Raw genomic sequence first — 17,035 nt, 5'->3', positions numbered from 1 at the left:
TCTACTTTCTCTGTACAAAAACCAAATGAAAAGACTCCTGCAGCTTGCGCCAACAGGACTAATTATGTTCCAATTTTAAGGCCCACCTACAGAATTTAACAAAGCCAAAGAAATGCTAAAAGCAAAACCAGAACAATCCCAGCAGGATGTAGCACTTACTGGCACAGAAATATGACTCCATTGTGATTCAGAAACTAATGGCCTCCATAATCCAGCGAGTTGGTTATTAAATATGCCCTGCTTTCATATTAGCCTATACAGTAGTGTGCTCCCAAAATAAAGGGACTCCAGATTGTACTGATGAGCAGACCAGTCAGATCCAAAACACACATAACTCACAAAACCTTGATAGAAAGTTGTTCAAAAATAAAACTCCATCAGAAATGTGAAATTCATAATCTCCATGCAAATCAACCTCTGACAACTAACTGTCTGTTTTAGAAATGTATGATTGAGAGAAATTTTAAGATTGCTTGTTCACAAAGTAAAAGAACATAAAAAGAAATAAACCACAAATGCTGGGTAGCTGAACTGAAAATAGAAAACCCATTAGTTTATGAAAAAAGAAAAAATGTTAATGTTCCACATGTAAATCTGTCATCAAAAATGGAAATTGGAAGGTAGGTGAACTTATTAACAAAGGGAGAGATAACAAACAGAAAGCAGAAATGATGAGTGCTGACTGCCGTCAGAGAACATTGTTGCTGTTTCAGTAAAGAAGCTTATTGCTAATCTCAGATCTGGCATCTATCCTGGAATTAGACCGTGAAAGTTTTAATGGCAATGGAGTAAAACTTGTCTTTAATATAGACAAGTGCCCCAAGGTACATTACAGAGGTGTAATCAGACAAAGATGGATGGCAAGGCAAAGAACAAGATATTAGAAGGGGTGAGTAAAAGCTTCCTTAAAGAGGTGAGTTTTAAAGAGGTCCTCAAAGAAGTAGAGGCTGATGGAATGGTGGCAAGGGTACGGCGAGAGAGGGAATTCCTTAGCTGAAGGAACAGCCAGCAGTGATGGGTTGAAGGAAAAAGTAATGCACAAAAGGTGAGCATCAGAGAAATGAAACATTCCAAGGGGGTGGTGCTAGGGTTGAAGGATGTTAACAAAATAGAAAGCTTTGAAGCCATGAATTGATTCAAACAGAAGGATCATCATTTTAAATTGGTACTTTGAGACCAGGAAACATTGGACAGGTGTGTGGGGCCAGATAAGAGACAGCAGAGTTCGAAGTGAGCTGAAGTTTACAGAGAGTGGAAGATAGGAGGCTGACTGGGAGAGTACTGGATAAGCTGAGTCTGATAATGACAAAGGCAAGAATAATTGTTTCAGCAGCATGTTTGCTCAATACAAGGAAACATTTATTGGAATTTGGTAACATTTCCTACATGAAGAGCTCCAGTTTTATCAGCTCAAATATTCTTCCATAGATATCATAAGCAATATAGTGAATTTTGAAGACTAATTTATTAATCTCATACACATAGGGTGCCAACTGTGATAAAATGTATTCCTGGAGGTTTCATCACATGAATTACCCCAAGCTTCAGCCATTAGTCAGTCAACACATGCATCCTTGTGATGTAATGCCTTCCTATGCTAATTGGAAAGCAAAAAGACTCATTACACAATTGGATGATTCTTGACTGTCAACCAAACAGCCTTTATTTCCCATATTCAATACTTCCATATTGGTATAACTGGTAAAGAGAAATGCTTAAAGAAAATGACTAAGAAAAACAATCTTTTTTAATGTCGCGATGATTTTTCTTCAGGACTGCACACAGCGGTGTCCTGGAGATGGATCTTCAATTCCTGGACACTCCAGGCCAGTCCTTGCGGGGGGGTTGGCAATCCAACATACACAAAATATGGAAGCTTTTCAAGCTTTTGTAGACAAGTTGATGCCGAGAGCTTTCCTGTAAATAACTTGAATACTGATATCAGTAATCTTCGTCAGATACAAAGCAATTCATACATGGCACTGCAAGTTGTCACATGTCATTCTTCACAATATTAATATTTAGTCCTTTTAAAGAAGATGTGCAGCAGATTTTTGCTAAGATTTCTGGAACTAATTTTGTTCTTGACATGTTAACACCATTTTTGACGCACAATGCCTACTATTCTGTTTGAGTTAGAGTGACTGTGTAAGCACTTCAGACAGCTTCTGAAAATTCCAAAGACAGATTTTTGTAGGCTCCACATTTAAGGACAGAAGTAAATTTCTGACTGTATTCTGAGTATTCAGAAAATCTAATCAGAGTAGATCTGAATTATAGCCAGATTCTAAATACAGAACACAGCATTAATATGCAACTCTGGCATCCTATAGTACTATATTTTTTTAAAAAACACATCAAAGAATTTTGTAATCATAGAATCTTGACTTAGTATTGTTCCATGCACCACACTCGATTGATGTTCTTTCTATTTCTCCTAGTGGCACCTCTCCATTGGCTTGCTTGAATGCTATGCTTCACACAAATTCTAGGGGAGAAGAGGGTATTTTCTATAAGGTACCTGGCCGCATGGGAGTCTATACTTTGAAGGTGAGTTTTTCTCAAAGAAACGAACTGATGCTGTCTTCTAAAAATTGTTGGTGTATTTGGAAGAGAAAAGGATATCTTCTAACCCATTGTAGTTCTGGTTTCATTTTTTTAAATTACATTTACCGGTGGTGATCAAAGTAAGAAAAACAATGCTAGGGGTGGAGGACTTTTGGGTTCAGAAGTCTTGTGTCAGGTGTGGCATGGCGGATGCAGAGTAAACTCACTCATTCTACCCCCTTAATGTGATTTTAATCTGCCATTGGAAGAACAACCCACTATTTCACCAGTGCTAATTTTTCCCATTCCCTGCATCTTTATGCTATGCCTATCAGATAAAGTACTGATTTATAGGTGGTTTTGTATTCTGGGTTCATAACCACAAGGAACTGGTTTGAGACTACTTCCCCTCATTTTAGATTGGACTCCTGAAAAGAGAAGAGTCATTATGTCAGCAAAGACTGGATATGAACCTGGATCTCATAGGTGATGGCAAATACACAAATCCACAGCATCTTCTCTTAGTTCTGATTCTTATTTTTTAACATGGCCAATAATGACACTGGAAGAGTGTTGGTCTCTTCAGCTGGAGACAGCAGTTTGAATCCAGTCTTGATTCATATTTTGGCTGCCCCAGGACAATTAAGTGTCAGCCAGGTCACTTTATGGAGAGAGAGAAAGCTGTTTAGGAAGGGATCACTTCCCCTACTGCTTAAAGCGCTTGATGATGAGTGTACCAGAGAGTAGCATTGACAATATCTATAGAACTGCCCCTGGAGGCTATTTAATTTTTTTTGGAGGAAGGGATGGAAAAAGATCTTTATTTGCATTGTTTGGCTGTGTGGCATGTTATTATTACAGAAACAATGAGCAGGATTTTGAAATGCTGGTGGGATTGGGATGTTCGTGCAGGTATGACTTCAAAATTATGGTCCCAGAAGGCTTCTCAGATCCTGATGCCTTCAGCACAGTTTGAAATTTTTAAGTTGGGGTGGGGGTGTTGGGCGGTGAGACAGCATGGGAGAGGTGGAAATGGGAAACTTGCTCACCTCCAATTAAAGGTCCAATAAGCTTTTTTATGAGCTTGTGAAAAGCCGGTGAGGGGGAACATACGAACGTATGAATTAGGAGCTGGGGTAGGCCATTTGGCCCCTCAAATGGCTCTGCCATTCAATAAGATCATGTCTGATCTGATTGGAACCTCAACCCCACATTCCTGCCTACCCCGATTACCTTTCACCCCCTTGTTAATCAAGAATATATCTAGCTCTGCCTTAAAAATATTTAAGAACTCTGCTTCCACCGCTTTTTAAAGAAGATAGTTCCAAAGATTCACTACCCTCTGAGAGAAAAGATTTCTCCTCATCTCTGTCTTAAATGAGTGACCCCTTATTTTTAAACAGTGACCCCTAGTTCTAGATTCTCCCACAAGAGGAAACATCCTCTCCACATCCACCCTGTCAATACCACACAGGATCTGAAAGGTTTCAGTTAAGTTGCCTCTTACTCTTCTACATTCCATTTTTAATAATAGCTTCTAACCTTTTCCCTATGACAGACATTAGGCTAACTGGCCTGTAGTTTCCTGCTTTTTGTCTCCCTCCCTTTTTTGAATAAAAGAATTATATTTGATATTTTCCAATCTAATGGAACCTTCCCCAAATCTAGGGAATTTTGGAAAATTAAAACCAATGCATCAACTATCTCACTAGCCACTTCTTTCAAGACCTTAAGGTGAAGTCCATCTGGACCTAGGGATTTGTCAGCCCACAGCCCCAACAATTTGCTCAATACCACTTCCCTGGTATTTGTAATTTTCCCAAGTTCCTCCCTCCCTTCCATTTCCTGATTTACAGCTATTTTCGGGATGTTACTTGTGTTCTCCATAATGAAGACTGAAACCATATATTTGTTTAATTCATCCACCATCTCCCAGCTTTCCATTATCAATTCCCCAGCCGCACTTTCTATAGGACCAATTCTCACTTTGTTAATTTGTTTCTTATTTAAATATCTATAGAAACTATTTGTCTTTATGTTATTACTCTCATACTCTAATTTTTCCCTGCTTATTAATCTTTTTGTCATTCTTTGCTGTTCTTTATATTCTTTCCGATCTTCTGACCTTTACTTAATTATATGCCTTTTGAGTTTGATACTGTCTTTAACTTTTTAGTTAACCATGAATGGTGAGCCCTCCCCTTGGAATTTTCTTTCTCATTGGAATGTATATATTCTGTGTATTCTGAAATATCCCTTTAAATGTCCACCACTGAACTCCTATTGACCTATCCCTCAACCTCATTTGTCAGTTCACTTTAGCTAGCTCTGCTTTCATGCTTCATTATTGCCCTTACTTAAGTTTAAAATACTAGCCTTGGACGCACTCATTTCTCCCTCAAAATGAATATAAAATTCAATCATATTATGATCACTGCTACAGAATCGTTACGGTGTGGAAGGAGGCCATTTGACCCATCGTGTCTGCACCGGCTCTCTAAGCATTTTAACTTAGTACCAATCCCCTGCCTTTTCCCCATTACCCTGCACATTGTTTCTATTTAAATAATCATCCAATGCTCTCTTGAATGCCTCAATTGAACCTACCTCCACCACACTTACAGGCAGTGCATTCCAAACCCTAACTACTCGCTGAGTGAAAAATTTTTTTCTCACCTCACATTTTCTTCTTTTGCAAAACACTTTAAGACTCTGCCCTCTGGTTCTCGATCCATTTATGAGTGAGAACAGTTTCTCCCTATCTAGTCTGTCCAGGCCCCTCATTGTTTTGAAAATTTCTATCAAGTCTCCTTTTAGCCTTCTCCTCTCCAAGGAAAACAATCCCAACTTCTCCAATCTTTCCTCACAACTGAAGTGCCTCATCCTGGAAACCATTCGCGTAAACTTCTTCTGCACTCTCTTCAAAGCATTCACATCCCCTACCGAAGGGCGCCTTCACTCTGAGGTTATCAATCAATCCTATCTCATTATTCAATACCAGGTTTAGTATAGCCTGCACCCTGGTTGGCTCCAGAACTTGCTGTTCTAAGAAACTCCTGAAAATATTCTGTGAACTCCTCATCTACACTACCTTCACCCATCTGATTTTTCCAATCTATTTGTAGATTAAAACTCCCCCATGATTATTGCTGTCCCTTTCTGACAAACTCCCATTATCTCTTCTTTTATACTCTACCCTACCATGTAGTTACAATTAGGAGGCCTGTACACCACTCCTACAAATGACTTCTTGCCTTTATCATTTCTCAGCTCAACCCAAATCGCTTCTACATCCTGGTTTCCTGAACTTGGTCATCCCTCATTAATTAACAGAGCCGCCCCTCCTCCTTTTGTTGGCTGCTTCTCCTCCCTAAATGTCATATACCCTTCAATATCCATCTATGTCATCCCGTATCAGATAATTCTTATTTATTTCTGTTTGCGCTATCAGTTCATCAGTTTTGTTTCGAACGCTATATGCATTTAGATACAGAGCCTTTAGTTTTGCCCTTTTATTATTTTTGTAGTATCTAGCCTTATCTGCTGACTTATTCTTAGATTTGTATTCTTTGTCTCTTCCTGTCACAATCTGTTTATCATTTCCCCTAATACCTCTCTTTCTTGCCTTGTCTCTACTCTTTGGGTTACCACATCTTCCTAAATTTGATCTCTTGCCCCCACTATTCAGTTTAAAACCCTCTCTACTTCCCTAGATATGTGGCTCGCCTGGGCATCAGCCCCAGCACGGTTCAGGTGTAGACCATCACAACGGTATAGATCACACTTTCTCCAATACTGGTTCCAGTGCCCTACAAACCAGAACCTACTTCTCACACACCAGGCTTTGTTCCACGCATTTACTTCTCTAGTCTTATTTGTCTTAGGCCAATTTGCACAGGGCTCAGGTAATAATCCAAAAAATTCTTTGACGCTCTGCTTCTTAATTTGATGCCTAGCTCCTCATACTGACTATGCAGAGCCTCCTTCCTCATCTTGCCTATGTTGCTGGTACCTACATGGACCATGACCACTGGATCCACCCCCTCGCACTGCAAGTTCCTCTCCTACCCTGAGCTGATGTTCCAAACCCTGGCACTGGGCAGGCAACATAGCCGTCTGGACTCTCGCTCTTTGCTACAGAGGACAATGCCCCCCTCATTATACTGTCCCATCCTATCACTACATTCCTTTTTGCACTCCCTGCTTGGATGGCGCCCTGTACTACCGGGGCATGATCAGTTTGCTCATTCACCCTGCAGCCCCCGCTCTCATCCAAACAAGCTGACAGAATCTCAAACCTGCTAGACAATTGTAGACACTCACACTCCTGCACTCCTGCCCTCTGGGTCCCCTTACCTGCCTCACTCGCAGTACACCCTCCCATCCCTGACCACTGACCAAATCAGAAGACCCTATCCTGACTGCCTCCTGGTATAAAGCAACCAGGTAACTTTCCCTCTTCCACAGATGTGTCGCAGAGTCTGCAGCTCAGCCTCCAGCGTAATGACTCTGAGCCGAAGTTCCTCAAGCTGCAAACACGTACTACAGACGTGTTTGCCCTGAATCACAATGTTATCCAGGAGCTCCCACATGCTGCAACCTTGACACATCACCTGTTCTGCCAACTTTAATATGTTTTAGATAATTACTTAATTATATTAGCCACTTGTTTATGTTGTTTTCTTATATATTTTATTAGCTTTACCACCAATTTGTGTACTATGTTAAACCTCAGGGAAAGAATGAAACTCACCCACTTACCAGATTTTCAAAGGCTGAATCAGTTTTGAATCTTTTCAAAGACTCAAACAGACTGGTGCACGGTAGTGCCCAGATGTCAGGTTCAATCTCAGACTTGCTGAAAACTGAAGTTTGATGGACCAACTTGGATAGTACCTTTACTTTGCAAGCATAGCCACTTTTCTTAGTGTTGCAGCTCCTGGCCCTTTGGTGGGCTGCCTGCTCTATGCAGCAAAGCAGCAGCAGGCCCCAGTATAGCTGCTGCCTGCTTTTTCTGCTGGCACCAAGCAGGCTGCTCCCATCTCCTGGGTGTGCTTGGAGTCTCTAATTGGTTACTAAGCTTGCCTCCAACCAAATTAGGGCATTTGCATTTAAAAATAGTGTTGTGCTAGTGACATAGCCGATGGAGTCAGGACCCAAAGTTCATCCAGACATCAGATTCCAGACTTTGCTTTGAAAATCCAGCCCACTGTGTTGATTACTAAAACAATGACGTTTACGAAATTAACATGAAAATTGTAGATAACTGCAAGAGTACTTTTGGATGTAGTTTTATCCTATTTACCAATGACCTAGTTTCTCCCCTCGTGCTGTTAGAAGGCACTTAGCAGAAATCAGCTCCCTTTCTCACAAAAGGAAAAGTCATTTTTGGGTTGCTCTCGTGCCCCTCCTGAAGGCTGACTGAGTAACATCTGCAGATGTTTACAACCAGGTCACTCCACAGGTGACGCATGGCACAGTCTACTTGCCTTCACATTAACTAAGTCCCAATTCATTTGATTCCATCTGACATATTATTGATTTTTACAAGCTTGATAAATGCAACTGTGACACCAGGATTATGTGGAACAAGAGCTGAAGAGATATTTACTGCATTATATTGTATCCACCCTCTCTCAAACTCAATGAGGAGGCAGCTTATCTTCATTTACATTTTCTGTTCATTTAAATTCTTAGTCAGTCACTATCCAGTTTATTTGACCCTAGCCAATAGTAATTGAGACCAACTGTAGTCAGTATCTTTAAACTATATGGATCCAGGAAATCAGAAGCTGGAGAGGACATATTAATGTATTTAAACTGGTCAAATGGTTTAATATGTCCTGCTTTATGTTCTTTGTAATATCTGGGCTAATATTTGAACAGGAGTTACTTTTAGGAAAAATAGCAAAAATGTAGTAATTTTTCTTGTTTTTTTTAGCAGATCCTGGAGTTTTGGCAGATGGTGGGGAGATAGGTTTATTTTTTGGTTTAGCAAAACTTAATTCCGTTTTGAACAGGAGGGTGTATTCCCTCAGGGCTTCTCTCCCACTCTGCCACCAAGACGTCAGAGCAAGTTTGTCGGAAACCCTATTTACTCACGTTTCCAAGTTGCATGCTTAAACGGGATTTCTGACAAATTTATTGAGGAGCAGGAGAAGCCCCAAGGCAATTGACCACCAGTAATCTGCTGACTGGAACACGCAGCTTTTCAAAACCAATCATTTTTGCTCATTGCCTAAAGTGAATTTTAAAATCAGAGCTATGAACTGCAGTAATTTAATTCATTTCTTTTCGTTCCTCAGAAGGATGTCCCAGATGAAATGAAGGAGCTGTCCGAAATGTGGGATGATAGCAGTGATGCTCACTCAGACTCGCAGAGCACAGAGAGCAATGAGAAAAGGGAAAGAAAGAGAAGTAGGTGGAATTTGGAAGGCGATTCAGGGCTGAAAATCTAATCATGTGACCTCCAAAACTATTAACTTCTTCCTTAGGATCAGTTAACTAATGAATTGGGGCAGAATTTAATGCTCTTCCCTGTGCTGCATTTGGTGGTGGAGGTGGGGGCACTTAATCAGGCTGGGGGGGGTGGCAGGTAGGGACCCCGCCACCTTCCTGCTTTGATCCAATTAAGCCCATGGTGGAAAGACCCGTGGAGGGCCTTCCTGCTCTGCTGCCAATTGAGGCGATTCAGCAGGCCATTCACGTCCTGTTATGGCCCTCAAATCGCCACAGCCGGGGCAGGGTTGCTTGCTGGCTCCCACGGGGGGGTCCCTCATTCAAAGGCACTCAATGCCTGTATCAAGGGACCCAGCGTTGGGAAGAGAGGGGGCCCCGCTGAGAGCCACCCTCCTGCCCTTGCTGCTGACCGACTCTCCTCCCACCCCACAATCCTCTCCCCTCCCACCAGCACTCACCTGAGGCCTGGGATCCAGTGGCAATACCAGGCCCCAGGCGGGTTTTGTACTGGCGGCAGCAGCCCCCCCCACCCACCCTTCCCCGGTGGTGCAGCTGTTCGATAGAGGCCAGCAGTTCTCGGCAGACAGCACTTCCGCCCCTGGGCTGCTTGATCCTGGGAAGGCCCACCACTGTCCAGGTCAGCGCCTGAGTGGCACTCAGTATAGTGGGTCTTTCCTGTAAGAGGCGACTCAGGGGTCTTGCTGGCAGGCAAGACCCCCATCCCCTCCATTAAATACGGCCTCTGGTTGCCGTTTGTCAGGTCTGTGAAATTGGAGCTAAGGTTCAGGCTGATTCAGTCCCATTATATTGCAGCAAGAGGTACTCTCAAGTTTCCATTAGATAATTGTCACTTCTGTATAGGACGCTGTCAGGGAGTCATGCTCTAGCACTGAAGGACAAAACCAAATTCATCCAGGCAGCAGATATGATTGTTGTCTCCATTTGATGCGCAAAAGGTGAATGTTTTCAGAAATCCCTGTCCATTTCCCTAAGAGTTCAGTGGTGAGCAAAATTCGAGAAACATTTATACAGGATAGAATTAGCAGTCACATGAAAAAATATGGGTTGATAAGGAAGAGCCAGCATGGATTTCTGAAGGGAAATCGTGTTTAACCAACTTGCTGGAGTGTTTTGAAGAGGTAACAGAAAAGGTCGATGAGGGTAATGCTGTTGATGTGGTGCACGTGGGACAGAATTTCACCCAGGTCAGGTGGGCTCGGGCAGGGGGACAGCCAGGAAGCTGTTCACCACCCGCGATTGGGGCTGGCCGATGAAGACCCACCCAGCATGAAACGCGAGCGTGTGCGAGCAGTGGGGGGGAGGGCGAGCACAAACATTGCGCATGTGCGTGAGTGCGCGCTTCATAATCTCCCTGAGGCACAGAGCTACCTCAGGGAGATGATGCGTTAGTAAAAAAAAAGAAAGGAAAAATGTAATGAAACATGTCCCCTCATGTGACTCTGTCACATGTGCAGGGACATGTTATTAATTAAGTTTTAAAATTTTTACTTTATTTTTAGTTGCTTTAGCAAACTTCATCCTGCCCGTAACCGTAAGGTTGGACAGGCAGTGAAAAATTCAACTTAATTGATCATTTAATGGCCTTAATATTGTTGGCAGGTGCGCTGCCAACTCTGACGCGTGCCCACCGAACAAAATATCACGCGACTGCACGTTGTCATCGGGTCGCTCACCCAACATCAGCGCATGTCATTTTACGCTCGGGTGGGTCGGGCATGCACCTGCCCGCCAAGCTAAAAAAATTTTCCCATGGACTTTCAAAAGACATTTGATACCATGCCATTCAACAGACTTGTGGGAAAAGTTATTGCTCATGGAATAAAAGGGACAGTAGCAATTTTGGTACAAAATTGGCTGAAAAATAGGAAGCAGAGAGTAATGGTCAATGGATGTTTTTCAGGCCGGAGGAAAGTTTGCAGTGGAGTTCCCCAGGGGTCAGTCTTGGGACCCTTGTTTTCCTGATATATAATAACGATCTTGATCTTGGTCTGCAGGGGGCAATTTCAAAGTTTGGGGATGATATGAAGCTTGGGAGTGTTGTAAGCTGTGAGGAGGACAGTGTAGAACTTCAAAAGGACATAGACAAGTTGGTGGAGTGGGCAGATAGGTGGCAGATGAAGTTCAATGCAGAGAAGTGTGAGGTGATGCATTTTGGTAGGAAGAACATGGACAGACAATATAAAATAAGGGGTGAAATTTTGAAGGGGGTGCAAGAGCAGAAAGACTTGGGTATATATGTGCTGGACCATTGAAGGTGGCAGGACAGGTGGAGAGAGCAGTTAATAAAGCAGATAGTATCCTGGGCTTTATTAATAGGGGCATAGAGTACAAGAGCAAGGAGGTTATACTGAATTTATATAAGATATTTGTTAGGCCTCAGCTGGAGTATTGTGTACAGTTCTAGGCGCCACATTATAGGAAGGATGTGAACACATTGGAGAGAGTGAAGAAGAGGTTTACAAGAATGGCTCCAGGGATGAGAAACTTCAGCTGTGAGGATAGATTGGAGAGTTGGGACTGTTCTCCTTGAAGAGAAGAAGGCTAAGAGGAGATTCGATAGAGCTGTACAAAATCATGAGGGGGCTGGACAGAGTAGATAGGGAGAAGCTGTTCCGCTCATCAAAGGATCAAGAACGAGAGGGCACAGATTTAAAGTGATTTGCAAAAGAAGCAAATGTGACGTGAGAAATAACTTTTTCACACAAGTGGTTCAGGTCTGGAACGCACGGCCTGGAAGTGTGGTGGAGGCAGGTTCAATAGAGGCATTCAAGAGGGCTTTAGATGATTGTTTGAATAGAAACAATGTACAGGGGTATGGGGAAAAGGCAAGGCAATGGCACTAGGTCATAATGCTCATTTGGAGAACTGGTACAGACACAATGGGCCGAATGGCCTCCTTCTGTACTGTTCTTTGATTCTGTGAACTATTAGAAAAAGGAATTGAATGAGGGGCTTTGGAGATAAGTATGGTGTGCGATACATTCCAGGAATTGGTAGCATCCTGATTGGCTGCAATGGTCATTTCCAATCCTATTCATTCCTATATAATTCCCAGACAGACAGTAGGAAGCTTGGGTTAGGCTTAAGAGGAGATCTACACTGTATCTTGCAATCCCCCTCCTCTTCAAGTGTTCAAACCTCATAACAATTCTCTTTTTAGTACTTTGACACAAACATGATTTAATGGAACAATTGTCAACAGGATCGAAAATATGCCTTTATTGCTTGCCATTACTAATTATTGGTATCTGGGAACTCACAATTTTAATTTGGAATTTAATAAAAAGTCAGTACACTGCCTTTAGTAAAACAATAAGTAATTTTTCTTCGCCACTCATTACACATACAGAGTTTTAAATGGTTCCCTTCCAACATGGCTAATTTATTGCAGCCAATTTTGGATTGATGAAGAATATTGAAAGGCGACATCATGCCTCTGACTGTTTCCCAGATTGATCATTTGGATCTCAACACACTTTTTGGTAAAGTGTGAAGTGCCATTTCTGAGTTTTGCTCATTTTTCAGTGAAAATGATAATGCAAAGGATTTATTTTAAAAACAATAATCTACTCGTAGTGACTTGTGATTAGTTGTCTCAATGGAGTCAGTTCATTCACTGTGTGGAGTCCCTATGCATAGACTCACTTTTTACAATGTTAATTTTTTAAAAATTATTCTTTTATGTGATGTAGGCATCTCTGGCAAGGCCATCATTTGTTGCCCATCCCTAATCTCTGTGCCTTGTGAGGCCATTTCAGAGCACAGTTAAGAGTCAACCACATTGTTGTGGTTCTGGCATCACATGTAGGCCAGACCAAGTAAAGATGGCAGATTTCCTTCCCTAAAGGGGTATTAGTGAACCAGTTAAGGTTTTATGACAATCAACGATAGTTTCATGACCGCTATTGCTAAGACTAGTTTTCAATTCCATATTTTAATTAATTGAATGTAAATTCCACCAGCTGCCATGGTGGGATTTAAACCCATATCCCCAGAGCATTAGCCTGGACCTCTGGATTACTAGCCTAGTGACATCATCAGTACACCATTGACTCCCCTGCAGTAGAGCAGAGGTCTTGTGGTGCAGTGGTAGCATCCCTACCCCTAGGCCAGGATTTCTAGGTTCAAGTCCCACTCCAGGATTTGATGACCAAGGAAGGCCTGTTCATAACGTGGCCACACAGATTGAGTATCAACCTATAAATCCTTCCAACATACGCCACATAGCAGAGATTCCTGGTCAGCTATGTGAAAGAAAGAAATTGGAGCCTCTACCATCACTATCCATATTTCCAGGCTATGGCATATATGTAAAAGTGTGTGGTGCCACAGCAACTCGGACTCCTTGAGGGTCCTGTTGCCTTAGTTGGCTGGTTGGCGCCAACAGCGGGGCATTCGATCCGCGTTCTGGCTGGGGTGGATGCGAGACCTGCCTCCTTGCCCTACCCATGGCGGAGATTTGCAGTGCTGTGGGTCAGAACTGCCTTCAGGCAGAGAACTCAAGAAGAAGTTGCAATAGGAACACTGTCCTCTTTCTGCCAGTGTTGCTATCATTTTAGGCTATGCAGACTTATTGAATAACTGAGTAAAATTTATAATTAAGCGAAATTAATTAAGCATTGACGGATGAATGTATTTTGGTGACCATAGGAATTGAGTCAAGTGCATGCATTTCATTCAGATCTTGTTCCACGATGGAGTGCTGGCAATATTGCAATAATTGACAGTTGTGAAAATATATTTTTAATAACTTCATCTTCCTGCCATACAAGATAGGTCTTGTTTATAATATGCAGGTATTACACTAAATGAGCCTGAGTTTACAATAGTTCCTGATTTCTATACATGACAGGACATGCTGTAACAAAAGTAATTGGATTGCATAACCCTATAGCATTGTTCTCTTTGAGTTCAATGTAGTCTGCACAAGTCCATTTCTTTGTAATATTTTTTCAAGAATGCGAAATAATAACAGGGCTCTAATTAAAAAGGAAAGAGAAACTTGCATTTATATAGCACCTTACATGGCCTCAGAGTGTTACAAAGCACTTTTATAGCCAATGAACTACTTGTGAAGTGTGGTCACTATTATAATTACAGCAACAAGAACTTGCATTTATATAGCACCTTTAGCGTATAATAATGTCCTAAACTGTTTCACAGGAGCATTATCAACAAAATTTGACACTGAGCCACAAGGGAGAAATCAGGGCAAATGAGGAATGTTTTAAGAGTGCCTTTAAAGTAGCAAAGAGTAAAGAGGCAGAGAATTTAAGGAGGTAATTCCAGAGCTTAGACCCTCAGCATCTGAAGATACAGATACCAGTGGTGGAGCAATTAAAATCATTTTTAAAGACAAATGGCCTAATTGGCCAGGAGGCGAGCTCGACACCCAATTAGTAGTGCAAGTGCCTCCAGAAGGTGGGAACTGCCTGGCGCCAGCGGCAAAGGTACATGGCAGCCATGTTAGGGGCTTCAGCTGCCTTGCAGATGAGAGCGGGCAACTCATCGGAAGGCCATGGAGGTGGAACAAGGCCATGGAAAAGAAGGTTAGAAGCAGCGAACATGTCAGCACCAGTTGGCACCAGGGATTAGATTTGCTCCATAGTGAACTCAACAGACATGCACAAGATTGCTCTGGCTTGCTAGGAAAAACTTTGAAAATTTCAATCCTGAACATACAGGCCCCTTAACAAGCTCCTTAAAGAATGTAAGGGGTTGTTAATTGGCAGTGACTGCGTTACCTGCTTCCTATCAGCACCTCCCCCGCCCACCCCACTGGCCCTTTGAAAATGCAAAATTGTCACAAAGGCATGGGATCCTGAGATGGGATCTCTGAGACTGCAATTTTTAATTTCTGTCCACACCAGGTCCTGATCCTGCACTCTTTGAAAATCTGGCCCATTGACTTTTACATTGACACTGTTGTTTTAAGATTTCTCCTGTGCCCTAGAATAAGATCAGGATAAGGTACTCTTGATTGTATTCTTCTCTTCAACAGCATACCTCACAATGTTTTAATGTTTTAGATACATGCCCTCTCTGGCATCTTAAGAGTGACTAAAAGACCCCTTTCCATCCCTCCACCCAAAAAAAATTAATGTTTACTGCACACACACAATTTTAAAAAAAGCTATTTCAGTTGCTCAAGTTGAAATATATTTGGCATGGGTTCCACAGCTGCTGATTGAAAGTATTCCAGGTGTGTTTCTGTCCTCTGCATGTGTTGTCTGTTTGAGCCATAGGGGCTACTGAGAGGATGAGCAGTCAACTAACGGGAAGTTAGTGAATTGACTTCCAAACTGTGACACATGGTCAGAATGAGAGATAGTGAGAGAGTGTGTAATAATAATCTGTATAATATTAGTGACAATATCAGGTATTCCCAATTCAACAAGTTTGGCTTGCTTGAAATGCATAGTTCATCACACAATAAAGGACAGCTTCACATTCCCTGTACCTTTTTATCTTCAATCTCTTGAAACTGCAAGTTATGGAGTGTACATTCTCTGCTGTAATATTGACTGGGAACTGGGAATATTTTGTGTTTTTGACTTGGGATCTTTTTTACTGATTAGTAAGAAGGGTACTCGTGAAATTTAAGCCTAGACTGCAGGGGTAAATGGGTAGTGTTTGCTAAGTGTATCTTAACAGACAGTAAGCGTGAGAGGAGTAACTGCAAAATGAAGTACTTCTAGCAAGTTACCAAAAATAAATCAAGTGTTCCATTTTGTTAAGTGTTTGTGTTATTCACACAATCTCCTACTCACACACTAATTTGGATCTGAAACTTCTTAAAGAGGTGTTCAGCTCACGTCAGCAAATGACTTCATACAAACTTGCGGTGAACTATGGGCAGAATCTTCTGCCTGTCGGGCGGGCGGTCCTGATCCAATCTCCGGTGGGCGGGGAGCTGATGCCCGCCAGCGATGGGGGCCGCACCGCCATTTTACATGGGCGGGCCAATTAAGGCCCATCCAGCGTGACGTCCGGCGGAAAGCGTTATGCGCTCCTTGTGTGGGCGGGGGGTGGGGATTCCCTAAAAGTGAGAGTGCGCTCTTTTCACGCAAAAGCACGATAGAGCGCACATCTCCCTGAGGCTAAGTGCTGCCTCAGGGGGATCGCTTCCACTTTGAAAAAGATTAAAAATAGAGAAAAAAAAATTCGCCAACATGTCCCCCTCATGTGAAAAGATCACATGAGATGGGACATGTTCACAATTTACACTATAACTTCTTTAAACTTTTTAAAACCCTGCATGAAATCTCATCCCACCAGTGGATGAGGTTTCATGTTTTTTCTATTCCCCGCCGGGGCTCCTGGCCTGTCGGCTAACCTTAAAGTTGGACGGGCAGGTCCTTTAATTATTTAAATGACCTTGTCAGTGGCCTCAATTGGCCATTAACAGGTCGGCGGGTGGATAGCTGATTTTGCTGTCCCCTCCTTCTTCCTGAAAATTTAAATGGAGCGCGGTGATGTCGGGGGCTCCGCCCGACATCATCCTGCGTCATTTTACGCATCGGTGAGCAGGCCCCGACCCCTGCTCACCAACGGCAAAATTCTGCCCTATGTATGGGTCAGAATTTGCTATCAAAATAATCGGTGAGATTAATGATACATGATAATGTTATTTATGGGTGGATGGCACAACAACTTCAGATGAGGAACAAGTGCATGGTTAACCTCAAATATCCAGAAATTGCTGTTCAGGTTGTGCTGCTCTGCTGTTAACTTCATTAAAGCGCGATCTTGCTGTAGATCTCCATTGAAATGCGTTGAATGACATGGGGCAGGATTTTACATGTCGGCGAGTGGAGGCAGGGCGTAAAATGATGCGTGGTGACGTTGGGGGGAACTCCCGACATCACCACGCTCCATTTAAATTTTCCGGTAGGCGGGGGCGCAGCGAAATGAGCTGTGCGCCTACCGACCTGTCAATGGCCAATTGAGGCCATTGACCGAGGCAATTAAGTAATTAAAGGACCTGCCTGTCCAACCTTAAGGCTGG

At 42.5% G+C, this 17,035-nt stretch overlaps 1 protein-coding gene across 16 annotated transcripts in view; it reads left to right on the top strand.

The window, feature by feature from the left end:
- asxl2 (ASXL transcriptional regulator 2) overlaps window positions 1-17,035 on the top strand; it is a 319,202-nt gene that overhangs the window by 212,864 nt on the left and 89,303 nt on the right. For 14 of the 16 annotated variants that reach the window (XM_041187677.1, XM_041187682.1, XM_041187683.1 and 11 more), the window contains 2 exons: window positions 2,442-2,550; window positions 8,853-8,964. The exons of the other annotated variants lie outside the window; for them this stretch is intronic. In XM_041187677.1, coding sequence (XP_041043611.1) covers window positions 2,442-2,550; window positions 8,853-8,964 — 221 coding nt within the window. The remainder of the gene's footprint in view (window positions 1-2,441; window positions 2,551-8,852; window positions 8,965-17,035) is intronic. 16 annotated transcript variants of the gene reach the window in all.

The sequence above is a fragment of the Carcharodon carcharias genome, chromosome 5, assembly GCF_017639515.1.
Source record: "Carcharodon carcharias isolate sCarCar2 chromosome 5, sCarCar2.pri, whole genome shotgun sequence".
In the NCBI taxonomy this organism is placed as follows: Eukaryota; Metazoa; Chordata; class Chondrichthyes; order Lamniformes; family Lamnidae; genus Carcharodon; species Carcharodon carcharias.
Note: the sequence above shows the minus strand (reverse complement) of the source record. Positions and strands in the feature narration are given on the sequence as shown.